Below are 27,763 nucleotides of genomic sequence, written 5' to 3' on the forward strand. Positions count from 1 at the left end.
GGCAAAACGGTAGCTCTTAAACCCTCCCATTCGCTCGGCCTTGTTCCTGGCCCACTGTGCGACGCTCATTAGACCGGTTTTCCTCTTGATGCGTGTATATTGCTGGATTTAATTATAAATAAAATAAAATAACAGTTGTATTGGGCAACACTGAAGACCAATAATATAAAATAAATGTCTATGGCAATGTTTGTTATTTTGGCAACACTATTTGGCAAAATAAACCAGCGTGCCTACAGCTTCGGGTGGTTGCATATTGAGGAAAAGTAGGCAAGGGGTACCGAAAGTTTCTCATTGGTGGGGGGTGGAGATGGAGCGCTTTTTGACAGCGAATTGTTCGCCTACCATGCCTACGATTACGATTGCCTGTCTCAAGATGGACGATTCCGTGTATTGGTATAAGAACACACCCGAAGCTGTACACGCCCTGAAATAAACAACACAAAGTCAGTCATTGATCAATTCTTGTGAGTGAAAAACGTGTCTGAGTGAATCTCTCAATTGAGATTCATAAGAATCGTAATATCTCGACAATTGGCGTGGTTGGTAGAATAAGGATAGGACATTTATTTCTGATTCGGCTTCCGGTACTAAAACGGGTTGGCACAGGATTAACAACTGTCGACGACTATGCCAACGATTGAAAATGTATGATCAAGTAGGTTGTAAAAAGCACTTTTTGACACTGAATTAAGTTCTGAAAACTCTGAAAAGAAGCGCTTTTCGATACTGTATTAGTGTCGAAATGGTAACTTTTCAACACTGAATTACATAAATACAGGGTCCGGCAATTGAACTGCTACATTACTTCAACAGTAATAATTCCGTTACACACGAAACAGTATTGAACGACCCCTCGTCTCTTTGTTTACATAAAGTCTTAGTCTATCATTGGATGTAAGTGTTACTTTTGTAATCAGGTGTTACCTGGAAAAATGGATCTCGAACAGGAACGTAGCGTTGGGGTTGCCTTGTTTCTAGCTGGCAAACGGCAGAAGGACATAGTTCGTGAGCTGTCCGATATAAATGTGTGCAGATGTTTTGTATACCCTACAGTATGGTAGGGTGGGCTTTGAAGTATCGAGTGGATCTAAGGAATATGCTTTTCAATTAAATGAGGAATGTTCGGTATTTTCGGCCGAAGCCATGGCTATTCTCTTCGCGCTGACAACGATAGCTGCCAAATCAAAGTTCCAAGCCGTTATATTCTCCGATTCCGCTAGTGTTCTGTCTGCTGTTGAATCTGGAAAATCGACCCATCCTTGGATACGCAGCATTGAATTCGAGTTGACACGATTAAACGCATCTCTTTGTTGGATACCTGGCCACGTTGGAATCACTGGAAACGATTTAGCTGATAATCTAGCCGCTCTGGGAAGAAGTTGTGAACAAATAATTTTCGAAGTTCCAGCTCAGGATATAAGGAGAATGATCTCAAGGGAGATACGAAAAACTTGGGAACAAACGTGGTTTGATAGCAGACAATTTTTTCTTCGAGAAATCAAAAACACCACCATTCCTTGGTGTGATAGAACAGATCCTTTGGAACGGCGATCACTCACGCGTCTTCGGATTGGTCATATAACTCTAACTCATTCAAGCTTTTGGACAACTGGAACATCTATATGCAACACCTGTAACGAACCTTTAACTGTTAAGCATTTGATTGGAGAATGTCGTATGTATGACCAGGAAAGAAAAAATAACGGCATCAGTCACGACGTTTCCTCTGCCTTGAATCCAAGCAATGAAAAAAAGTTGTTAGATTTTTTGAAAAGTGCTAATTTATTAAGAAAACTGTAATTTAGTGTATTTGTGTATGTATTTGTATTTTTTTTTTCTCTCAGAGGACGAAGGACTAGTATTAGTTAAAATCCTCTATAATAAACTATTAATAATAATAATAATAATACCGTACAGTTAAAATATACCTGGAGACCGGAAGTGCCAAAAACGGTATGGTGGTGGTGACACCTGCCATGGCGAAGATCGTCAAGAAGCGCCTTAAGAGAAATTCTCGTCGTAGTGCCACTAAATTGGCAGAGGATCTCAGCATATCGGATTGAAGTCTCCGTCGGATCCTGAAAGAAAAACTTCAGACCAAGTCCTACAAGATCCAAAAGGTTCAAGACCTTACGGTGAAGCAGAAACAAGAATGAGTAAAAAGAGCGAAGGCGCTGCTGAAGAGGGCCAGGGAAGGAAGGTTGAAGAATATCGTGTTTACCGACGAGAAACTCTTCACCGTACAGCAGTTCGTGAATAAGCAGAACGACAGATTTTGGTTGCCAAACAGATCACGAAGCCATGCCGACTTGCTGACGGCCACCCGGCGATAGAAACCAGCATCGGTGATGGTTAGGGCCGAAATCACCCGTGATGGTCAGACTCCGCTGGTATTTGTACCTGAAGGAGTGAAGATCAACCAAAATACATGTCGGGAACTAGTTATACATAATGTCGTCGGACCGTGGCGCGTGTACACGTCGTCATTTTGGTTCCAGGGTTTGGGTTTTCCAACAGGACTCGGCGCCGGCTCTCAAAGCGAAGAAAACCCAACTTTGGATTGGGCAACCTTTTCCATGGTTTAATTCGAGCTCCGAGTGGCCGGCGAATTCGCCAGACCTGAACCCTAAGGACTCCGCTGTTTGGAGTATGTTGGAGGCCGAAGTCTGCTCTAAGAAAAATGAAGGTGTGGAGGTCCTGAAGCGACATCTCGTGGCAGCCTGGTATAAAATACCACAAGAACACCTGCGGGCCTCATACGATGCGTCCGCGGCCGTCTGCGGCGAGTGGTTAAACTCATGGGCGAACAAGTCGAATTTTACCAGTGAATTTTGAAAAAGTAATTTGTTTACAAGAGAAATTGAATGAATTTAAGATATAAAGTTGTTGTCTTGATCAATTTATTTGTTTATTTCAATGTAGCACTTCAATTGTCGAACCCTGTATATTTGTCAGTTCATGATAGTAGTCAACGATCTCACAAGGCAGGCTCAATTTGGCATGCAGCTCTTATGGAAGGAAGTAATTTCCATCAAAACCTTTCCTCACCAGTTTCGTGTGATCGAAACGATTGCTGTCACTGGGTTGCTAGCGTTAGCTCTATTTAAAGGTATTGTATCTGAACCAAAAAAAAACCAAACTAGGTAATAAACTATTGGCTGCCAGCTGCCACTAATTAAAACTTTCTCACCCATGCAAACCGTCTAGCTAGCTGAGAGGTTTTGTTGAAGCTATCAAATGGCGACAAAAGTTGGAAACTGGGGCCCCCGATTGACAACAGGAACAACGGTTCAAAATTTTACATCCGAAAAGTGAACATAAAAGATGGAGAAGAAAAAAAATCAAGTTTCAGCTAGAGACACATGACTTCCTCCGTCCAGCCCTTTTATGTTGGCTATACTAATCCGGTGAATTGAAATCGTTTCTGGCTGTGATGATCCATTTTTTAGAGTTTTTACTAGCAATATTTGATTTATTGATCAAGATATGAAGATAATGAACATACTCTGATGATATATCTTCAGATACATCGTTCTCTTCAATAGAGAAAATGATCAGTTAGTTTTTCAAACAGCAGCATCAAACAATTTAAAAATGATAAACACAAGATTTCGCGAATACGCGCCCTTTTTTTCACATTTCTTTGAATAGAGGATCAATTTATCATTTACATTTTCAGAGTTTAAAGAATATTTTATTTATTCGCAGTTCTCAGGTTCATTTTCAAATGTTAAAATTCTACTTCATTTCTACTTCACATTAAATTAATAAATATTGAGCATGAAAACTCAAATAAGTTGAGAGGACAGCTTAAAATAAATAAATAAAAAAAAATGTCAAATAAACTTACAAAATGCCAATTAAGAGGACAACTTTGTGAAAACGAAAACTCAAGCGGATTGAGAGGACTTCTTGAAATAAAAATACAAAACCACCTTTAAGCGCGTTGAGAGGACAGCTTGGTGAGCATGAAAACTCAAATGGGATGAGAGGACTGCTAGAAATAAATTTTAATAAAAATACCAGAAGCGAATTGAGAGGACAGCTATGTGAAATCGTTAAGTGAAGCGGGTTCAGAAGACAGCTTGAAAAAATGAAAACATGAGTATTAAAAAACTCAAAGTGAGAGGACAGCTTGTTGACACTGAAAACTTAAGCAGGTTGAAACGACTGCTACGAATATAATTAAAAAACATCTTGAAGCGAATTGAGAGGACAGCTTGGTGAGCATTTAAACTCAAACGAGGTGAGAGGACAGCTAAGAATTGAATTAAAGAAATTTGAAAGTCAGTTTAGGGGACCGCTTTGTAAAAGCAGAAACACGAACTTTTTGTTTTTAAAATTTGAAAAAAAAATGAAAACGAGTTGAGTTATCCTCCAATGAAATACACTCGAGAACGAGCACCTAACTTTAGTGACAAATCTCTCCACTAGATAATTATTGCTGCTCAATCTGAATGAGAAAAAAATGTACCTACAATACGAAAATCTTTAAATTTACCGATTCAATGCAAAGGAATCTTGCAAAAGTGACGATAAATATCTGAGCAAAATTGTCAATCAGTCGCGACGGCACACGAGATGTAATCTCGGGGAGGGAGATCAGTGTCTGTCATCGGAGACGTCATTCCGCAAGGTGTCCAAAACAGTCGGACGAAAACATCATCGGACCAGCTCTCTTGAAAATGAATTCCCGCAGATTTCGGGTTGACACAGGAAAGCCCCGAAAGGGAAACTTTCACATATCTCGGCCGAAAAAGGCGTTGCCTTTTCTTTTCCTTCCGCGCATGATTACCATCGTCAATGATTCGTCTTTCGGAGAGTTTTTTTTCTTTCTCTCGTTTCAATTTGTGTCCCAAAACGTCAATCCTAATCGGTAGGTATCCACCTCAACTGCTTCGGGCGTAGGTTTTATTGTCACCAGTTTAGCACTACCGACTCCATTGGATGGGATTGCAGCATTTCAGGAACATCACAGTACACACCTATCTTATCAAGATCTCCATTAGGAAACGATCCGTGAGATTAAACCTTTGGCCGAGGGTCGAGCAATCGGACGATTCCGTACTCAAGATGGGTACACCTATAATTCATTTCGAAAACCACGCAGCTTAAAGAAGTTCGAATCAATCAATTCAAATGGTGCCGTTAAACTGCACTCTGAGAGCTGGCGCAACAACCATTCTTTATTACTTTTGTTAAAGCCCTTCTGATTGAATGCAACAGGGAACGCAAGGCGATGATTTTATACTCGATCCACGAAACGCCAGTAAAATAAGAGTGAAGTAAGTGTTATTGAAAGTACAAATTAATTGACAGATCACTTAACAAAGCTTTGGTAATTAACGCGTGAGATAAAAAGGAAATCGAATTCCTTCTTGAACATCGTTTTCAATCTTATTCGTTTTAAATCGTTTTTTCGTTTTTTCGTTTTTTTCGTTTTTTCGTTTTTTCGTTTTTTCGTTTTTTCGTTTTTTCGTTTTTTCGTTTTTTCGTTTTTTCGTTTTTTCGTTTTTTCGTTTTTTCGTTTTTTCGTTTTTTCGTTTTTTCGTTTTTTCGTTTTTTCGTTTTTTCGTTTTTTCGTTTTTTCGTTTTTTCGTTTTTTCGTTTTTTCGTTTTTTCGTTTTTTCGTTTTTTCGTTTTTTCGTTTTTTCGTTTTTTCGTTTTTTCGTTTTTTCGTTTTTTCGTTTTTTCGTTTTTTCGTTTTTTCGTTTTTTCGTTTTTTCGTTTTTTCGTTTTTTCGTTTTTTCGTTTTTTCGTTTTTTCGTTTTTTCGTTTTTTCGTTTTTTCGTTTTTTCGTTTTTTCGTTTTTTCGTTTTTTCGTTTTTTCGTTTTTTCGTTTTTTCGTTTTTTCGTTTTTTCGTTTTTTCGTTTTTTCGTTTTTTTCGTTTTTTCGTTTTTTCGTTTTTTCGTTTTTTCGTTTTTTCGTTTTTTCGTTTTTTCGTTTTTTCGTTTTTTCGTTTTTTCGTTTTTTCGTTTTTTCGTTTTTTCGTTTTTTCGTTTTTTCGTTTTTTCGTTTTTTCGTTTTTTCGTTTTTTCGTTTTTTCGTTTTTTCGTTTTTTCGTTTTTTCGTTTTTTCGTTTTTTCGTTTTTTCGTTTTTTCGTTTTTTCGTTTTTTCGTTTTTTCGTTTTTTCGTTTTTTCGTTTTTTCGTTTTTTCGTTTTTTCGTTTTTTTCGTTTTTTCGTTTTTTTCGTTTTTTCGTTTTTTTCGTTTTTTCGTTTTTTCGTTTTTTCGTTTTTTCGTTTTTTCGTTTTTTCGTTTTTTCGTTTTTTCGTTTTTTCGTTTTTTCGTTTTTTCGTTTTTTCGTTTTTTCGTTTTTTCGTTTTTTCGTTTTTTCGTTTTTTCGTTTTTTCGTTTTTTCGTTTTTTCGTTTTTTCGTTTTTTCGTTTTTTCGTTTTTTCGTTTTTTCGTTTTTTCGTTTTTTCGTTTTTTCGTTTTTTCGTTTTTTCGTTTTTTCGTTTTTTCGTTTTTTCGTTTTTTCGTTTTTTCGTTTTTTCGTTTTTTCGTTTTTTCGTTTTTAGGTTTTTTTTGTATGCATTGTAATTGCTGTCAATTTCTTATGGTATATTTCACTTTTTATCATTTGACTTTTTTTGCTATATTCTGTTTAATGAATTCCTTTTTTTTCATTCTTTGATTTTTTCTTTATTATCAATTCTTCATTCCCTATTTTCTATTCTCTGTTCCCTTTTCTGTATCCACTATTTTCAATCTCAAATTTTCCTATCTCGATTCTTTACTTTTTAGTATTTGTTCTCTATTCTCTATTCTCTATTCTCTATTCTCTATTCTCTATTCTCTATTCTCTATTCTCTATTCTCTATTCTCTATTCTCTATTCTCTATTCTCTATTCTCTATTCTCTTTTCTCTATTCTCTATTCTCTATTCTCTATTCTCTATTCTCTATTCTCTATTCTCTATTCTCTATACTCTATTCTCTATTCTCTATTCTCTATTCTCTATTCTCTATTCTCTATTCTCTATTCTCTATTCTCTATTCTCTATTCTCTATTCTCTATTCTCTATTCTCTATTCTCTATTCTCTATTCTCTATTCGCTATTCTCTTATCTCTGTTCTCTATTCTTTTTTCTCGGTTCTCTATTCTTTATTCTCTATTCTCTATGTCTATTCTCTATTCTCTATTCTCTATTCTCTATTCTCTATTCTCTATTCTCTATTCTCTATTCTCTATTCTCTATTCTCTATTCTCTATTCTCTATTCTCTTTTCTCTATTCTCTATTCTCTATTCTCTATTCTCTATTCTCTATTCTCTATTCTCTATTCTCTATTCTCTATTCTCTATTCTCTATTCTCTATTCTCTATTCTCTATACTCTATTCTCTATTCTCTATTCTCTATTCTCTATTCTCTATTCTCTATTCTCTATTCTCTATTCTCTACTTCTCTATTCTCTATTCTCTATTCTCTATTCTCTATTCTCTATTCTCTATTCTCTATTCTCTATTCTCTATTCTCTATTCTCTATTCTCTATTCTCTATTCTCTATTCTCTATTATCTATTCTCTATTCTCTATTCTCTATTCTCTATTCTCTATTCTCTATTCTCTATTCTCTATTCTCAATTCTCTATTCTCTATTCTCTATTCTCTATTCTCTATTCTCTATTCTCTATTCTCTATTCTCAATTTTTTATCATCTTTTCTGTATCGTCTTTTGTTTGCTCTTTTTTCTCTCTATAGAATAGAGAACAAAATACATGTTTATCCTCTTTTCGCTATTCTCCATTTTTTATCTCTTTTCTCGTTTCTCTTTTCTCTCCTTTCTCATTTCTCTTTTCCCTTTTCTCTTTCCTCATTTCTCATTCTCTTTTCTTTTTTCTCTTTTCTCTTTTCTCTTTTCTCTTTTCTCGTTTCTCTTTTCTCTTTTCTCTTTTCTCTTTTCCTCTTTTCTCTTTTCTCTTTTCTCTTTTCTCTTTTCTCTTTTCTCTTTTCTCTCTTTTCTCTTTCTTCTCTTTTCTCTCTTTTCTCTTTTCTCTTTTTCTCTCTTTCTCTTTTCTCTTTTCTCCTTTTCTCTTTTCTCTTTTCCTCTTTTCTCTTTTCTCTTTTCTCTTTTTCTCTTTTCTCTTTTCTCTTTTCTCTTTTCTCTTTTCTCTTTTCTCTCTTTTCTCTTTTCTCCTTTTCTCTTTTCTCTTTTCTCTTTTCTCTTTTTCTCTTTTCTCTTTTCTCTTTTCTCTTTTGTCTTTTCTCTTTTCTCTTTTGGCACTTCTAACCAGACTGTGCATTTTACCCTCCAGTTTCTGATCATTATGGTTAACTTCTTTATAAAAAAAAAATATACCAATAAAAATTGACCAACTCAATTCAAAATTTAAATCTTATGTTAAATTCCAAAAGTATTTACATTTTTCCCTTGGCGAATGCATTTTGCTTTGACTCTCAATTGTTGCCAAAATTATGCATCGAATCAGCGATTAATAAGCAAAAAATATTCGATCAAACGCCTCGTCGCATACCCGAGCAACTTTCTCACAGAGGTCAACGGAGCAGTTTTGCATATTATTTATGGTTTAAATGCTATTTTTGAATAATTTATTACCTTCCGATTGGGATCTGAGCCTGAACGGCGAGGCTGTCTGCTGCCGAGTGGCAGCGTCCGGAGGGATCGGAAAATAAAACTCTGTCTAAACCAGTCCGTCAACAAACAACGACACCATCACGATGTGGCTTGTTGTCACTTTGCCGTCACAGAGCTCCGTTTCTATGGTAACCAGATGCTGTGTCTGTACGGCCATGTGTTTCGATTTGATCTCGTTGGCGTACTGCCATCCATGATTGGATTGCCAGTTGTTTGCGGGTTATCGATAGTGTGTTGATCGAGTGTTTCCCCCCTCACTCCTCTGAACTATTTAATCTCCCGGATTATGTCGAACCCACACGGCCAGTTTCGACTTTGCCCTTTGCCGCAGCGCTGATTATGCTAATTTTTCGCCTGGTGTTATAATTTGTTTCGGAGCACCAACCATTAGGAGAAGGAAGACACTGTGGAAATGGCCAATGACCGGCTGACTCCCGAAGAAAGTGAAAACTCGAAACATCACAACCTTTTGGTTCGGGTTCTTTGATAGTGATTAGCAAATGTGCTTCGAATGCAAATCGATGATTTAATAATTTTAAAGCAATTTTTTTCTTGATTCCATTCGCTTTCACTAATCCCGAAGCTTGCTCGCATGCGAAATCCATTTGGAGTTGATATAGAAGAAACACACAAAAAATCAATCGATTGACCGGTTGTTGTCGTACCGACGATTTTGACAGTTCTTTTCACAGTGACAGATAAGATTAGCGGAGTATGTTGATCCTCGCTCGTTTCCTCTGGTTTAGGTTCAATATGGCGTCTTTGTTGTCGTCATCACCGTTATGATATTGTTATTGTTGCCATCATTTTGGAATTTGGTTTTTGGGCAGCGAAAGGGAAAGTTGTTCGTCGTGTTGTTTTCCGTTGTTCCTGAACCGGCTATGGTAGGTCCACACAACAGATCTCGAGGATGCTGGGAGAGCACGCCTTTTTCCTTCCTGAAGTCAGCAGCGCTTTCTGTCCCCCATCGTCATCGTCGATTGGTGGTGGTCCGGGGCCTGTTTAATGTTTATGACATGTTTGCTGCCGGTACCCCCGCGGTGTCGCGCTTAGGAGGTGATGTTTTTGTTGATGACGGTGATGGCCAGAAGGTTGTGTCGGGGTCATAAATCCATTAACTGGCATAAACAACATACCACTTGTCCCACGAGCGTTTCGGTTTCCCCATTTTTCGTTAGATGGTTTTAAGTTTCCAACGTAGTGTTTTGTCAAATTCTCGTAGAGTATATTTACAAAATGAAAATTTAAAAAAATAGTTAGCTAATTTCTGCTTTCTCCCAGACAGCTATTCTGGGTTGAAGGGTGCAATAGGAAGACTCACGCTATACCCAGGTATAAGCCCTACTCTCTCAACTATACTTGTGGTCACACACCTTTGATCCCGCCTAGAATCACGATAAACCATTCCTTTGAAGTTGTGATTCCTTTGTGTGATCTTGTCCTCTCATATCAGATGAACGAAGCTACCATCAGCATTACATTTTATCCTCTTGACGTTTCGACGTCTATCCTCTCTTCTAGATTCTCAAAGTTCGAACTATCTTTTGTTGGTCGTGTAACGATTGTGACTCACTTATCTTGATCAGGCGACGATTCGAGGGATTTCACCGACTCAAAAGATTGGTTCGGCAGCGACAGCCAATCGACTCCGTGGATATCCCGTCAAGGAAATACCCTTTTCCCTACAATGTCCTCTGCGGAGAAGGTCAAGTCTTATCCCCGGTGCTTCAATCGTGAGCACAACTCGAATACGCTCAAGATGTGAAGTTATACATGACAGGCCGTGTCGCGTATTCAAGGTTTCAACCTGGCGTACCTACAAAACCAAGTAACGGCTTATCGACTCGAGAGGTCTCCTGGCGTCGAAAATCTCCCTACTTCGAATGTATCCTTCGGTAGTGAAATACTTCGTTCCTACAAGAATCACTGTGAAGAGGATTGTCAATACTCCATTTGGAATAACTTGGAGAAATTCTTACTACCGAAGAACGTGACGTTTCCTTGTGATCTACTACTGCTTTCAGGGGCACTCTACTCTAAGGCCTATGGAGGCTATGGAGCTATTCTGCTACATTCACGGTCTGCTGAAGACTCCAAATCCTTGGTCATGTCCATTGCCAACGGCGTGCTAACAACGTATTGGCATCTTCGTATTGTGAACGGTCCACAAGCGGCAAGTAGGTTGGGACGTACCACTTTGAACCATAGGAAGTTAAGCTCCATGTGTTAAGAAGAACCCGGAACCAGAAAGGAGACGCGGTATGTTAGTCCACTTCACCGTGTTTTAAGGATAAACTGATGGGTCTCGCTTCCTTCCTCAGAACTGTCCTACAGCTGCTGCTATCTATAGATTTTGCATGAGTATTTTCACACGTTGAGTAGCAACAGAACGCAGTTAGGCATGAAACAGAAAAGATAACCAGGTATCCGCTAACAACCCGCAGATTCATTAGTATCTGCACACTTCTCTGGGAAGAAGTTCCACCTACCCGTGTTCCAGATTTGATACGTGTCTGCAAACTTGCCACTTGCAGATGTACACACAACGAAAAAAATCTGTAAAATTACATCACATATGATGTAAATAAAAAGAAGCATCATATATGACGGAATTTTCAGTGTGTGTTGAATTTTACACGCCTGTAAAATTTTAAAGACGTGTAATTTAAAAGTCATGTAAATTTTAAAACCACTGAATTTAGGCAAAATTTTCCTATTGGATTTTTTTGGTTTACTTTTTAGTTACTTTTAGGAATGCCAAAGACAAATTAATAGCGGATTTTCATCTCTATAATAAAATCAATTTGGTTTTAATAAAAATCATTTATTTGTTAAAAATCCAATTCTATGAACACTACAATTATTTTTTTTTCGTCTAAAGAACAAAGATTTTCGAAGGCATTATAGAATCTATAACACATGGACACTAAATAATTTTTATCCGAAAATGTTTGCATATTTCGTCAGCAACATTTCCGGATTGCCAGCTTCGAAGGACAATTATGTACAGGATGCCGCTCCCAGAGTTGCATCCTGTGGGTCCGCTGCCGTAGTGCCGCAAAGAATTCGATAAATCAACAGTATCCACTAACTTACAAACGTGAAAACTTCTTCAAAGCAACTTTCGACTAATTGCTTTGATGCACGACTTGACGCTACACTTTGTTTACTTTTGTGTGTGCCAGTTTTGACAGGCTGTATTTTTACATGATATATTGCGTTCGGTGTAAAGTAATTTCCAATTAATTAAAATTCAATGTCCATATAACATTCCACGTCATGTAAATTTAAGAAAATTGACCTTCAGTGCTGTTGAGAATTTTGTGTGACCAAATAAATTTGTAAAATTACATCACATATGATGTAACGAAAAAGAAGCATCATATATGATTGAATTTCCAGTGCGAGTTGAATATTACACGATTGTAAAATTCAACAGACGTGTATAATTTGAAAGACATGTAAAATATTTAAGACGTGTAATATTCAATCCGTACTGAAAATTCCGTCATATGTGATGCTTCTTTTTATTTACATCATATGTGATGGAAATTTACATCAAATAATCCCGTTCCGTGTCAAGTAATATTCATGTCATTAGAACTCAGTGCTGTTGAGGATTCAACTTTTTTTAATTTGTAAATTTACATCAATAAATCGCGTTCCACGTCATGTAATGATACAGGTTTTCAATTTCAGTGTTGTTTAGGATTCAGATTTTTTTCTGTGTACGACCTGTATATCTACACGTTACACTTAGTACAGTCATATTGTGACTGACTACCTGACACAAACGTGTTCTAACTGGGTACCTTGGAACCAGTGCTCAGTTAAAAGAGAGAGGAGAGGTAGCCACATATATCGAGAGGTCGCGAACCCGATTTGCGCATTTACTTACTTAATGATCCCGCATCGATTCCCCGGCGTCTGGGTCCGTGGATAACATCGGCGATTTTAATCCACGTTCGAGATCCAGTTGCCGGGCCATCAAGCGCAGATAATATCCCGCTGGCAATGATTTACAAAAACTTGCAGTATTCGCGTCGTCACCTCGTGTATGCACCAAGTTTTGCACTCGTACATCTTTACGGATTTGACGTTTGAGATGAAGATTTGGATTTCCGATCGTAAAGAAAGCTCTCGTGAGCACCAGAGACTCTCAACGCGAATTGCGCCTTTTGAATTCGGGTTTCGATGTCTTTCCTGATACCACCATCATAAGTAATCTGACTTCCAAGATACTGGAAGTTAAACCTTGTCAATCTGCTGCCAAACTACCGTTTTGGAGAGGTTCCTGGCCCCGATTTGCGAAAAAAAAAAACGGCACACATAGCGTTGGGAATATCGTCTACAACCCTGCATGAAAGCTTAAAAACGATCCGTACTATCGACTTATAAGCCAAATGAAAAGCAAAACCTTACGGCAAAAATTGTTGACAAAGTTTGATGGACGACAAAACCTACGCCAAGGCAGACTTCAGACAACTCCCGGGACAAGACTTTTATACAGCATTTTCAAGCATATTAATCTATAAAAGTTTTCCTAGAAATATCTCGTTTGGCAAGCTATCTGTACCTGATGCTTGTAAAGAGACATTTTCGTTGCAGCCGGGACCGTCAGCCAAGAAATTTAACTAAAAGAGTGTCTTCAAAAGCGTTTGCTGCCTTTCCTGAAGAAACATGACTTGTCTGTGCTGTTTTTGGCCAAATTTGGCATCCTGTCATTATGAAAAAAGACTATGGAGTGGTATGCCATTAACAACATTCAGGTGGTGCCCAAGGATTACAACCCTCCTAACACACCAGAATTTCTCCCAATCGAAGAATATTGGACGATAGAGCGAAACCGTAAGAAGACCCAAAAACTAGAAGCAGGGAGAAGCAACTCACGGCAAATTGGCGTTATGCGCCGAAGAAAGTGGATAAGGTGACTCTACAAAATCTGATGGCAGGCGTCAAACGAAAGTCTCGTCAATGTGGACTTGGTCGACCAGAATCTGAACTGAGTATTTTTCCGTCTTTTATACAGATTGAACTTCAAAAAGAAAGATACTATGAAGAGAAATCACCGTGAATTTGTTTTATGAAATTAATTTGCGGCTTTATCGGTGAGGGTTAAAGAGTTGAAATGAAAGACGGATAGAATATCAGAAGAAAATTCTAAGGTGGTGAAAAGAGCGAAGAGCATTTGAAATAGAAGCTTGACCACATACTAAATTCTTTGTCCCACACCAATTAACTGTATTGAAGAAGTAGTCCCCAATAGAGAAGGCACTACGTTTTTCGATACAGTTAATTATGGATGGTTCGACCGCCATGTGAATGCACATGTGTCGAACGGACAAAAAATTTAGCATGTGGTTGCTCTGTTAAGTCTTCTATTGTGCGTTATCGTTCGATCGATGGCTAGGTAGATTTCTTATTTTCGTTTTGTGCGCAAGTTCCAACTGGATTGAGTTGTCGCCTACGGTCAACGGTCAGAAATCTTGGCCTAACTATTTTCGATTATTTGAACGATGTTTTGTAATTGATTTTTTATAGCCGAATTATTTTTTTTTATATTATGAAGAGAAATCACCGTGAATTTGTTTTATGAAATTAATTTGCGGCTTTATCGGTGAGGGTTAAAGAGTTGAAATGAACCATCCATAATTAACTGTATCGAAAAACGTAGTGCCTTCTCTATTGGGTACTACTTCTTCAATACAGTTAATTGGTGTGGGACAAAGAATTTAGTATGTGGTCAAGCTTCTATTTCAAATGCTCTTCGCTCTTTTCACCACCTTAGAATTTTCTTCTGATATTCTATCCGTCTTTCATTTCAACTCTTTAACCCTCACCGATAAAGCCGCAAATTAATTTCATAAAAGAAAGATACTTTGATTTTTTTAATTATAAAATAATCGATTTACATGCAATTTAGTTTGACCACTTTTTGATCCGAACACCCTTTAATAGAAAATATTTCAATTGAAATTCCATGGAGATACAGTGTAAATGTTTGAGAGTAAAATTGATCAAGAAACAACTCAAGAATTTAAAATCTCAATAAATTTCATTTCTATAGTGAAACCTGGAAGAAGATAAGATTAAAAACATAGAAATATTCATGTTTAGAAAATCACTCAAAGAAGTTCTCAATTCAACAATGAGTATATTTTTATGATAAAGATAGTTGTCTAAGCAAAAAGTTTATTTCAAATTATGTTGTATAAGTCTTTTTCTTAGTTTCCTTTAAATTTTAAATCTAAGTTTTTTTCATTAGATCAATAATAGATTTCTTAAAAGGAATATTTTTCCACTGAGTTTCATTTTAAACAAATATTGTTATATTCTCTTATAACATTTTTTTTGCACTTAATAACCATTTTTGAAGTTCTCAGCATTATTAAAATTTGATATTTTGTTCAGGAGAAGATTATTTAAAAATAAAAGTACCTCTGAATACAAAGCATTAAACTTCGGTTTAGTCAGTTAGAAAAGCTTACATATATTCGAATATCAAATTGAAGACTGAAACACTGATATGGAAAATTTATAGAGAAACTCCGTATGGCGGATTGATCTAATTTCAGCAACTACAGAAGTTTTTTTATTATTTTTTTTTTCAAAGTTGATTTTTAGAAAAAGGGTGAAGATTGTTTAAACTAAGGTAAATTTCTGTAATAGTTGAAAAATTTGTTCTAGATAGCCCGTTTTTTTCAATTCAAGAGTACCCAAATATTTCCCGGAATTAAAAATCTGGAAAAATACATAAAGACTTTAAAATAGAATCTATTCTATTCTATTTTGTTTATTTTTAGGTATCTTAACCAGCTTGGTCATTCATCCTCTTAACTTTAAATTAGATTAAGTAAACATGAATATATCCATAAATTGCATGTTTATGAAATACCTCCCAAAAAATGTAAAAGCTTAAAGTAAAAGAATTTTGTGCTGAAAGATGTTTTCCTCGATTCCACCTATTCATCTATTCTACCCGTTCTTTCAAAAAGTTATAATTATCATCTTTTTTTAATCAAATTTAGACAATGCTGAGAAAAGCTATTCTATCTGCCAGTTAAATGCCATTACGTCTTTATTTATATTGTGAAAAAACATAGCGTTCGATTCACTGGGAATTCCTAAAATATGGTTTATATTGCATAGTTAAGAGAAAATGATATTTTATGTATTTATAGCATTCCAGATTCCCCGGATTTATTCGGACAAGTTCGGGTTTTCAGAGTAAAGTGGATAAGTTTAAAGCAACCTACGTTCTAGCCTATGTCCCGAAAATATATATTGTAAAATCAAGTCCATAGTCTGTTGGATTTATCAACCTTATTAAAAAAAACAATTTAATTAAAGTTAATCACTTTTTTCAGTAAGTTTAAGATAAATGGTTTTTTAGGAGTTGAACGATTTGAACGCTGCTGACGTGGGAAATTTGGGGTGTTTTCCTCACTGCCTTTTCGATTATTTCTAAATAATTACTGGGTTCTGCTTTGTTCGGATATTGCATTTAAAATTTTAAAAGCCGGTATTGTGCCAGGATTTGAGAAAAATTAACCCTGATTTGCTCATCCCACATTAAGCGGGAAAGTACTTTTTACGCATTGCGTTTTATACGACAATTTTCGACCAAAATACAATCTTTGAACCGCAATAACTTTTCTGTTTCAAATCCAATCGAGTTACAGTCTTCAGGTGAAATATTTGTCTCAACTTAGGCTCTAAGAAAACCAACCATAAATAACAATCAGCTAGTGATAAAAAAGTTATTGATGAAAAACCAGTATTTTTCGTTCCTTCCGGGCAAAATACCTTAAAATTTATTCACGTTTGAGACTCAAGCAACTCCTCCCTATGGTCAAATCTTCTTGAAACTTGGCATGTGACCTTATGGTAAGCTAATAAATAATTTTGACATTGAGCGAGTGAGATTTATCATGTTTCATTCTTCCTATACTATGATAAGTGTACTGCGGTTCGTTGAATTATGAAAAACTGCAAAAATTACAGTTATAATAAAGTAGCCATAACTTCTTCAATTTTCAACCGATTTTGATAAATAGCCACTTGAAATCTTTGTTTCAAATTGACATTAAAGCGCAAAAAAAATTAGATTTTTTAAATGCTACCATCGAGTCTAAAACTTTCGTTGAAACAAATTTTCTCTAAAAAAATGCGTTTTTCATAATTTTTTTTCTCATAAAGTCACTAATATCAACAATACTGTTGGTCAAACGCAAAAACAGTGTTCAGTCGATCGATAGAAAATTTATTCACCTTCTATATGCAAAAGATATGATTTCAAATTGCTGTTATGCCGTTCGAGATATTTTAATCTAAGTACAAGAACTTTTTTAAATTTTCCGAAATTTCATATTTGGAGCATAACTCAAAAACGGTTCTACTGAGATTTTTTTGAATTTCATTTTCGGATTCAGCGCCCGATTTCACATTGGAAATGACCTTCAGTTTACCGAGTTCAAAAATGCTGTAAACTAGTGTAATTTATGATATCAGCTTGATCGATAACCAAACCTTTTCGTAAGAAAGACAAAAAAACTCAATAAATTCGATTTTTTTTCAATTAAAGCCTGATTTATCCTGATTTTTATTTCTTGAATTTTGAAAAAAAAAAATTTGGCAACCCTGCTCGGAAACCTGCTTAGTGTTGTTTCTTCACGGCTCTTTGTTGTTTGGGAGGTAAAAAATAATTAATATTTTGATAACTTTCGCAGCCAAAACGTGCTAACTATGGCATTTAGATCCTTGCGCTCCGGGTCCATTCCTGCTAGCTGAGTCCATTGCACTAGTCGTAGAATTTCTCCACACACTTCCGCAGTTCACCGGACCAGATTCCGGTTGCACATGATTAACGTTGCCAGATTGCCCTGTTCTGGCATCACTGAGCCCTGCCGGCCGCAAACGCAGAAAGGAGAGGTAGAAGAAAAGTAGTTGACAGATGTTTATGACGAGATAGGAAGTGGACAGTTAAAAGGAGGAAATTAGAAAAGTCTTGGCGAGGAGTAAAACGTGTTTATTAAAACTGCTAGTTAGTTTAGTGATAACCCACCAAAAGAAGTGAGTTTTTTCTTGATTTCTATACTATATTGTCGTGATTTCTAATTTCAATCTTTCGCTAAACAGTTCGTTCGGAGATCAGCCGTCTGTGTTGCTATTGCGTTTCAGATTAACAACATAGAGCTGAACCTTGCAAGGTATTATTATAGGTTAGACCTATGAGAATCACATTGAAACTTTAAACAATTATTAGCTTTCAGATAAGTAGATTTGAGCAGGAAGTGGAAAGTAGATTGTTTGATTGGTTGAGGCGGATACAAAATGTAAGTGTATCTAATGATTATAAAAAACAAAAAATTATAATAATAAAATTTTTCAGCTTTGAGCTGCACACATCAGCACTGCTACAAAGAACCACTCATTCCCTTCCGAACAATCTCAAAGATTTTCGATGATGGCCTCGAAGGTGGATACTAACGATGGCTTTGATTGCCAAGGATGTACGGGACTGAATTCTCTTGGAAGGATGGTTTGTTGTGATAAGTGCGATGGCTGGTGGCACTTATCCTGCGCCAACGTTTCTCCTGGTGTGCGCGATCGTCCATGGACCTGTCCAAAATGTTCATCGAGCACCAATCCAGAAAATACGAATAAGAAAGCTCAGTCTACGGTATCGGGTCCAGTTGTAACTGGCGCGAGGAAGAGAGATACGAAGAAGAGCACGAAAGCTACCACTAAGTCCACATCCGTCGCTAGCGAGTTTGCAGATACGGGTGCAGGTGCGATCGGCACAGAAACAGTTTTGGGACCCGCGAGTCAGGCGAAACCAAACGAGAAAGGTGCTGCACCCATCAAAACACCCCTAAAGAACCCGTTAGTTAAAAAGCTGCCTCACATTTCGGGCGGTACTTCGTCCACCGGGGAAACGGTAAAACCATTGAGAGACGAATCTAGTGGCTTGAAAGATTTCCTGAATCTACGCGAATCCCAAAGTGCTCCTAGTTTGAAAAGGTCGGAGTCTATCAGAACAACCAAATCTTCACGGTCTCGGTTGCAGATAGAAATAGAAATCCTGAATGAAGAACGTTTGCTGAATTCTCTCAAACTCCAAGAAGAGCGACGGTTATTGGAAGAAGAAAAGGCGCTACGCGAAAAGGAAAACCTCCTGCGGGCGAAGGAATTAGCGATGGAGCAAGAATACTTGCGAAAGAAGAAAGAACTTGAAAAGTTAGCGGATGGATACGGATCGGGGTTGACAGATATTTCGCGTATAACCAGCAGCAAAAAAGCGGCTTTATGGCTCAATCAACAAAGGGAACAAACTCCAAGGAAGAACCTCAAGAGGATGTTGGTGATGGACAGTGGGAGCAAAAAGATGAAAAGCCACAAGAAGAGTTTGCTACCCAAAGAAGTAACGTGAACGTGCTGTTACCCTTCGATAGAAATCGACCTGTTCCGTGTAGGTCTACACAACGCGCACAAAGTTACGTCCCGCTGGATATTGAAACTCCGGATCAGCTAGTGCGACCAGAACAATCAGGCCTTCCGCGACAAATGCGTTTCCCAACCCTGACCGCAGATCAAGTGACAGCCCGCCAGTTCTGGCCTAAAACGTTACCGGCCTTCTCAGGGGAACCTGAAGAGTGGCCCTTGTTTTACCACAGTTACGTGACCGCAAATGCAGCCTGCGGGTTCACAAATGTTGAAAATTTAGTCCGATTGAGGGAAAGTCTGAGAGGCCCTGCGAAGGAAGTCGTTTTGACGAAACTGATGTTTCCGGATAGTGTAGATGGCATTATTGAAACGCTCAGGCGCTGTTATGGTAAACCGGAATTAGTGATAAAAAACATGATCCAGAAAGTGCGTCGCCTCGAACCACCGAAGCCAGAAAGATTAGACAGCCTCATAAATTTTGGAATGGCAGTACAACAATTGTGTGACCACTTGGAAGCGGCCAATCTTCGCAGCCATTTGTCCAATCCGACTCTGCAATCCGAGTTGGTGGAGAAGCTGCCTGCTGCTTATCAATTAGATTGGGTCAGATACAGGAGAAGATTCGAGGAACCGACTTTGAAGGAGTTTGGATGTTATATGGAAGAACTGGTTGTCGATGCGAGCGAGGTCACTACAACCCCACCGAAAACTGACTTCTGCAAGTCCGAAAAGACAAAATTTCGAGAGAAGGTACATCTGAACGCGCACATGGAATCTGATGTCTCGTTTGATAGGTCCCAGCAGAAACAGCCTTGCCCTGTGTGTGGGAGGTTCGATCATCGAGTGCGAAATTGTGACAAATTTAAACAGCTGAACCTAGAAGCGCGAAAGAAAGTGGTTCAACAGTGGAAGTTATGCGTGACATGCCTTAACAGTCATGGTAACTGGAAATGTCGTTCGCGGTTCAACTGTAATGTTGATAAATGCAGAGAAAATCACCACCCATTGCTCCACCCTGATAGACCCAACAGTAACAATTCGGCACGGTGCAACACCCACATCGAAAGTAGTACGTCGATCTTATTCAGAGTGGTGCCGATCAAGTTACGTAATGGACTTTGCTGTATTGATACGTACGGATTCCTAGACGAAGGTTCGTCTCTCACCATGCTCGAGACAAGCCTCGCCAAAGCACTTGGTGTAACTGGAACGCCAGAGCCACTGGAACTTCAATGGACATCAAGTATAGTTCGCAACGAAGACTCTGAGAAAATTGTAATCTCAATCTCAGGTGAAATGGAAAATTGCTCGGTTCTTTCCTATTGTAGCTTATACGGTAAAAGAGCTAGATCTTCCAAAACAAAGCCTACCGTTTAAGAGCTTAGCAGCTAAATATAAGCACTTGAGGAATCTGCCTGTTTTGCCATACACGAACGTAACGCCTCGGGTGCTAATTGGGTTGGACAATTTGGAGCTGTTCGCTCCCCTCGAGAGCCGCGTAGGACAACACGGTGAGCCGATTGCTGTGAGGTCTCTTCTTGGATGGACCGTCTACGGGCCGCGCAAACAAAGGCCGAACAGAATCAACGTTCATTCGTATGATTGCAAAGGAGATGAAACGCTTAACGAGCTGATTCGTGAGCATATCGACATGGAAAAGGCGTTGATGTCAACGACACCACTGCCACAATCTGAAGCAGATAAGCGAGCTCTAAAGATCCTGGAAAGCACCACTATTTTTAAAAATGGGAAATTCGAAACCGGTCTTCTTTGGTCATCAGAAGCTGTTCACCTTCCCAATAGCCGACCGATGGCACTTAGTAGAATGAAGTGCTTGGAGAACAAACTGGCGAAGGATCCCGAACTATGTGCGAATGTTCATCAACAAATTAAGGACTACATCCTGAAAGGCTATGCCCACAAAGCATCTGAGCAGGAGTTGCTGGAAGCACCCTCGTCACGCGTTTGGTATCTTCCGCTGAACGTGGTTTCCAATCCGAAAAAACCCAACAAGAAAAGGCTCGTATGGGACGCCGCAGCATCCGTGGACGGAGTCTCTTTGAATTCTCTCCTACTGAAGGGACCGGACCTACTAGTGATTAGCAAGTTTCGGGAAGGGCGAATCGGATTTGGTGGAGATGTGAGGGAGATGTTCCACCAAATCCGGATCAGGCCCGAAGATAAAAATGTGCAACGCTTCCTTTTCCGTTTTGATACCAACCTCCCTCCGGACGTCTACATAATGGATGTCGCAACCTTCGGCGCTGCCTGTTCTCCCGCTACCGCTTTGTTCATCATGGGAAGAATAGCAGAGGAGTGTAAACAGGAGTATCCAGAGGCATCTTTAGCGATAAGCGACAAGACGTATATGGATGACTACTTTGACAGCGCAGATTCACCCAAAGTAGCCCAACGAAGAGCCTCTCAAGTCCGATCAGCTCTGCAGAAAGCGGGCTTCGAGATGCGCAACTGGATCAGCAACGACGATACTGTTCTTCATAGTTTGGGAGAAAAAGCAAACTGCGAGAAGGTAACATTGTCTAGCGATAAAAACAAATATTTAGAGAGAGTATTAGGCGTTAATTGGGATCCAGCAAAGGATGTTTTCTCGTTCCCTATTAATTTTTTCGGGAATCTTAATCAATATGTGACTGAACGAAAGCGACCTACGAAGAGAATTGCATTAAAATGCCTTATGAGCCTTTTTGACCCTCTGGGGCTATTATCTCCGTATACTATTCACGGGAAAATGTTGGTGCAAGACCTGTGGCGCACCGGAGTACAGTGGGACCAGGAAATGCAGGACACGGAATGGCAAAAGTGGCTTAGCTGGACGAACTTGCTGAAGGATATTAATCGTCTGGAGATCCCCCGACACTATTTCGCAGGATTGGCTACAAATCAAACAGTTCAATTGCATATATTTACAGACGCAAGTGAGCTCGGTTACGGTTGTGCAGCGTATTTTCGCCTTGTTTGTGGCGAGCAAATCATCGTCACCCTTGTTAGAGGTGTCGCCAAGGTTGCCCCGCTAAAATATCAGTCCATCCCACGCAAGGAACTACAAGCTGCGGTTCTTGGTGCGAACCTGATGGTCAATATCCGCAACATCCACTCCATCCCCGTCAGCGAAACATTCATATGGACCGATTCGACAACCGTGTTGGCCTGGATTACAGCGGACCAGCGAAAATACAAGCAGTACGTCGCAGCCAGAGTGGGCAACATCCTATCGCTTACGGACCCAGGTATTTGGCGCTGGGTTCCTACTAAGGAGAATATTGCCGATTGTCTGACGAAGTGGGGAAAAGAAACCATTCCCGATTCAAACAGTAGGTGGTTTAAGGGCCCATCATTTCTTTATGAAAAACCGGAAAATTGGCCCAAACCAAAGACTCGTATTGAAGTCACACAAGACGAACTTAAGGCTCACCTCTTATTGCATCACATTTCCTTTCCTAAACCTCTTATAGACGTCGACAGAATCTCTAAGTGGTCAATTCTGGTACGTACGATGGCCACTGTCCAAAGATTCATATCTAACTGCAAACGTCGAGTTAAAGGGCTACCTATCGAAGCGGTACAAGCCGAGGAGAAGACAAAGCGTTTAGTCGTAAAATTCATACCATCAATTCAACAACCCCTTCGTCAGTCCGAGTATCGTGATGCTGAAATCACCCTGTGGCGAATTGCTCAAATTGACAGTTTCCCGGATGAAGTGAAGATTCTCTTGAATAACCGTAGTAAACCGTTGATCGAAAAATCTAAAATAGAAAAATCGAGTATTTTGTACAAATATTCTCCGTTTGCCGATGAGTTTGGAGTAATAAGAGTTGAGGGGCGTACAGCTAACGCTCAGTTTGCAACCTTTGATGCAAGGTTTCCGGTAATATTGCCCAACGATCATATTATTACAAAACTCCTCATTGGCCATTATCATCGAACTTTCGGTCATGGTAACAGGGAAACTATTTTCAACGAGCTTCGCCAGAGATTCGAAATATCAAAATTACGTCCTGCAATACTCAAAGTAGCAAAAAGCTGTCAACGCTGTAAGATTCGGAAGTGTGTACCCCAAGTACCCCGTATGGCACCCCTACCAGAACAACGTCTTACTCCCTACGTCAGGCCCTTTCAGTACACAGGTCTGGATTACTTGGGACCAGTAGAAGTCACCGTTGGTAGACGACGAGAGAAAAGGTATGTTGCTGTTTTTACTTGCCTGGTAGTCCGAGCGGTGCACATCGAAGTGGCACACAGTTTGTCTAAAGATTCGTGCATAATGGCTATAAGAAGATTCGTTCAGAAGCGAGGTCCCCCAAGTGAAATTTTCTCAGACAACGGCACCAATTTCGTGGGCGCCAGTCGCGAGCTTCAGAAACAACTTAGAGATATCCATCTAGAATGTGCCGATACCTTCACCAATGCCCGCACTAACTGGTTGTTTAATCCACCCACAGCTCCACACATGGGCGGAGTGTGGGAACGGATGGTGCGTAGTATCAAAGTATCGATGGAAGCGTTGGATGACGGAAGAAAGGTGAACGACGAAATCTTGCTTACGGTACTGGCTGAGACCGAATCATTGATCAACGCACGACCACTTACATATATGCCGCAAGGAACGTCGGAGAATCAGGCCCTCACTCCAAATCATTTTATTCTGGGGTTCTCAACCTGGGATACCGGCACTGATCAGATGCGGAAACCGGTCGAGCTTAACGAGATGTTACAGAGCAGTTATCTAAGATCTCAGTATCTAGCTGGGACAGTATGGAGTCGCTGGATCATGGAATATTTTCCGTCACTGAACAAACGACCGAAGTGGATCGAGGAGATGAGCCCGGTGAAGGAAGGCGAGCTCGTGTACATAGCGGAAGGCAACCGACGGAGCTGGGTTAGGGGACGGATCTCGAAGCTACTGCCCAACAAAGACGGAAGGGTTCGGCGAGTGATAGTCGAGACTTCGTCTGGACCCTTAAGGCGAGCGGTGGCGACGTTAGCACGGATGGAGATAGGTAGCTGTGAACCTGGTTCAAGTCCCGAAGGTACCGAACCTGCTTCACGGGGTGGAGGATGTTCTGGCATCACTGAGCCCTGCCGGCCGCAAACGCAGAAAGGAGAGGTAGAAGAAAAGTAGTTGACAGATGTTTATGACGAGATAGGAAGTGGACAGTTAAAAGGAGGAAATTAGAAAAGTCTTGGCGAGGAGTAAAACGTGTTTATTAAAACTGCTAGTTAGTTTAGTGATAACCCACCAAAAGAAGTGAGTTTTTTCTTGATTTCTATACTATATTGTCGTGATTTCTAATTTCAATCTTTCGCTAAACAGTTCGTTCGGAGATCAGCCGTCTGTGTTGCTATTGCGTTTCAGATTAACAACATAGAGCTGAACCTTGCAAGGTATTATTATAGGTTAGACCTATGAGAATCACATTGAAACTTTAAACAATTATTAGCTTTCAGATAAGTAGATTTGAGCAGGAAGTGGAATGTAGATTGTTTGATTGGTTGAGGCGGATACAAAATGTAAGTGTATCTAATGATTATAAAAAACAAAAAATTATAATAATAAAATTTTTCAGCTTTGAGCTGCACACATCAGCACTGCTACAAAGAACCACTCATTCCCTTCCGAACATGCCCCGTTTTATCCGGGTTTGCCCGGATATTTAATACAAAATTTGGGAATAGTCCGGCCCGGCCGGTTACCCGCATTTCATAGAAAAATGCCCGGATCTATTAACTTTATTTGACAAATCAAACAAAAAACAATTTGTGTTGTAATTGGCAAAATTTGCCTGGAATTGCCCGGATTTATGGTCGTAAATTTTTTAACAAATGCTTGGATATTGCCAGGTTTTCAAATAAAATAGCCTGGATTTTTCCGGCCCGGATAGGTGCTGAAATAATTCTGGTATTAACCTTACACATGATGTAGTGCCGTTCTCTGCAGGCTTCTATGAACTGAATCAATCAAAACCTGCAAGAGTACCGATCACCTAAAAATGAACAACAAAAAGCAAACGATACCCGTAGAAAACGACAAGCTGGAATTATTGGCGGTATTATTTCTAGATTTATGCACTGGTGGAAAAGTGAAAAAAATCATGTTGTTTGTTTTATTTTCAGCAGAGCAAGAAAAAGAAAATTTGACAAGTAATATGTCCACTGTCCTGAAGTTACGGGGATAGTTCGAGTTCCTGTGATATCGCAGAAATGTCATCCGTAATTTCGAGGGAAATTCGGGTGCGTTTTAGTTCGAATGTCGTGACAATTGAGCTATTTCCCTGTGATTCGGTGAATCATTATTCCGACCGAAATAATTGCTATCTTAGTGTGAATCCATATGTCTTTTCAAACCCAAACGCATCAGCTCTGTTAACTTAATTAGATCCAAGTGTTCAAAAAAAAAAATCTCGGCTCAGAGCTAAAGCATGGGTCATCCAAAATCTTGACGCATTGAAAAGGGTCTCTCTCGGAGCTATGTAAACGAAATAAAAATGTTTTGTACTCAAAATGTAGCGTTTTTATTGCACTTTAAAGGAAAAATAATAAAAAAAATTTATTCCGATGTTGTTTTGATGAAATTTCGAACTTTTCGTTGAGTACCACCCAAGCAACCAAAAGTCTCGTTTAAAAGGTCGAACACAGCTTAATCAGCATAATCAATGTGCGGAAGTTGGTTTTATTCAGCCCAAAATTTAATTTCTTATTGAAACTTTGAAGTTCCATTACAGATTTGAACGGCCTTCTATTCAGCCCACAAGTAAACGTTTAATCAGCGAAAACAAAAAAAAATAATTCTGCTCTCCTCTCTTACTTTGGTCATGTAGTGCTGCCGGTTTCTCGGCATCCATCTTTATCAATCAAACAACCTTATGGAAAAAATTAGTCCTGGTACCAGATTTGAACCCGATCCTCCGAGATGATAGCCAAACACGCTGCCACGACGCCACGCCTAGATGTTGCCTTGCCGGCAGCTAAAATTCGAAAAGGTTATAAGCTTCCTAAAATACCCGCACGGGCAGCCAGCAGCCAGCAGCAAAGACGCATGTTGATTATGACTAAGAAACATTACGAAACGGCGTATAAATCAATCATCCGTTAAAATAATATCGGTTTAAAAAAAATGGAATTCCATGTTTATAACTGATAAGCCAAGATTTATACAAATTCCTGAGTTAATCTTGATATTTAATAAATGAATTGCTTCAACTGACTTTCAATGTGTGATAAATTCATGGTAAATAAATATAGTTGGACGAAATTTTATAAAGTCAAAATATTTACTCTTTTCAAAAACAATCATTTGCGAGTTAGCTTTAAGTAGTTCTGAGTTGAAGTTTCAATATAAATTATACATTTCAACAATTTCCAAGCACGAAAAAATGATTTATTTATTATATGCCCTTTTGTGATGTTCGTTCTCATTTCATATTCATGAAATGGCGGACATGTCTCAAAAGAGGCTATTTGAGGAACTTTTTGGAACTTCGAGTCCATAGAAGGCTATTTGAGACACAATTTGAAACTTTTATTCTGAATAATGCGATTGACATGTCACAAAAAAGGCTATTTGAGGAACTTCTTGGAACTTGAAGTCCACAAAAGGCTATTGGAGACCTAATTTGTAACTTTTATACTGTGTGGATACGATTGACATGTCACAACAAGGCTATTTCAGGAACTTTTTGGAACTTCAAGTCCATAGAAGGCTTTTTGAGGAACCTTTTGTAACTTTCATGCTCACATTCGAGAAAATATGGTACCAAATCCTTTTGAAACCGTTGTTCAGCGAAATTCGAACTTTGGAGGCACGGGTTTAAGTAGATATGAGACTTTTGGTTGCTTGGGCATTCATCGTAGTTTGGACACCCTATTCGCTGACCTCAGCGGTCATTTTATTCAACAATCTCTTCATCTCTGTTGCATCGCGAGTCGTCCTACCATTCTTCTTCATCTTCTGCTTGACCATTGCCCAAAATTTTTCGATAGGGCGGAATTGAGGGCAGTTAGGTGGGTTGATGTCCTTTTCGACAAAATCCACCTCGTTGTCCCGATACCACTAGAATGTCCTTCCCGGGATTTCCCGGTCGGGAATTCCCGGGAATTTGAAAAATTCGGGAATTCCCGAATCCCGGGAAACGCTTAAAAAATCCCGGGAATTCCCGAAGCCAGTAAAATGTTCTAAATTACTACAAATTTACACGATCTAAATTGGAAAAATGAATCATATTGAGCAAGGAAAATGAGAGTTTTCAACTGACCATACAGACTGGACACTCGATTTCGTTGGTTGGATAATTTTCCAACAGTACGCAATGTCGATTCCAGAGTGCGCATCGATCGATTTGAGAAATGCTATCCCAGTTAGAAAGTGCCATCCAACTTTCAAAAAAGGCAATTTTTACGATAAAATCGGGCTAAACAGAATTATTTTTTCGTCAGTTTTGCAAACCTATAAGCTTTGACAAAAAAATAGCCTGAAAATGGTTGAATTTGTGTTCTAAGTGTCCTGTCAGAGTTATCAATGATCTGGATGGCTTAGTCTTAAATATTTTTTTTCTCAAATCTGGTTAACACAAGGAATTTGATAAAAACATGTTTTTCCAATCGGAAACTTAGTGTAATAGTGAAAAACGCCAAAGAACCTATAAAACCAATAATGAAACGCTACGGAAAGAATCTGAATGTTCTATTTTGCAACACTCA

General features: G+C 38.8%; 1 protein-coding gene across 1 annotated transcript; it reads left to right on the forward strand.

Annotated features, from left to right (window-relative positions):
* The first annotated feature begins 19,168 nt into the window (after window positions 1–19,168).
* LOC129738123 (uncharacterized) lies at window positions 19,169–24,188 on the forward strand. The gene is made up of 2 exons (XM_055729307.1): window positions 19,169–20,291; window positions 20,377–24,188. Exons 1-2 carry the CDS (start codon window positions 19,169–19,171, stop codon window positions 24,186–24,188), a joined length of 4,935 nt encoding a protein of 1,644 aa, XP_055585282.1.
* Window positions 24,189–27,763: the final 3,575 nt, after the last annotated feature.

Source organism: Uranotaenia lowii, chromosome 1 (assembly GCF_029784155.1).
Source record: "Uranotaenia lowii strain MFRU-FL chromosome 1, ASM2978415v1, whole genome shotgun sequence".
NCBI classification, from domain to species: Eukaryota; Metazoa; Arthropoda; class Insecta; order Diptera; family Culicidae; genus Uranotaenia; species Uranotaenia lowii.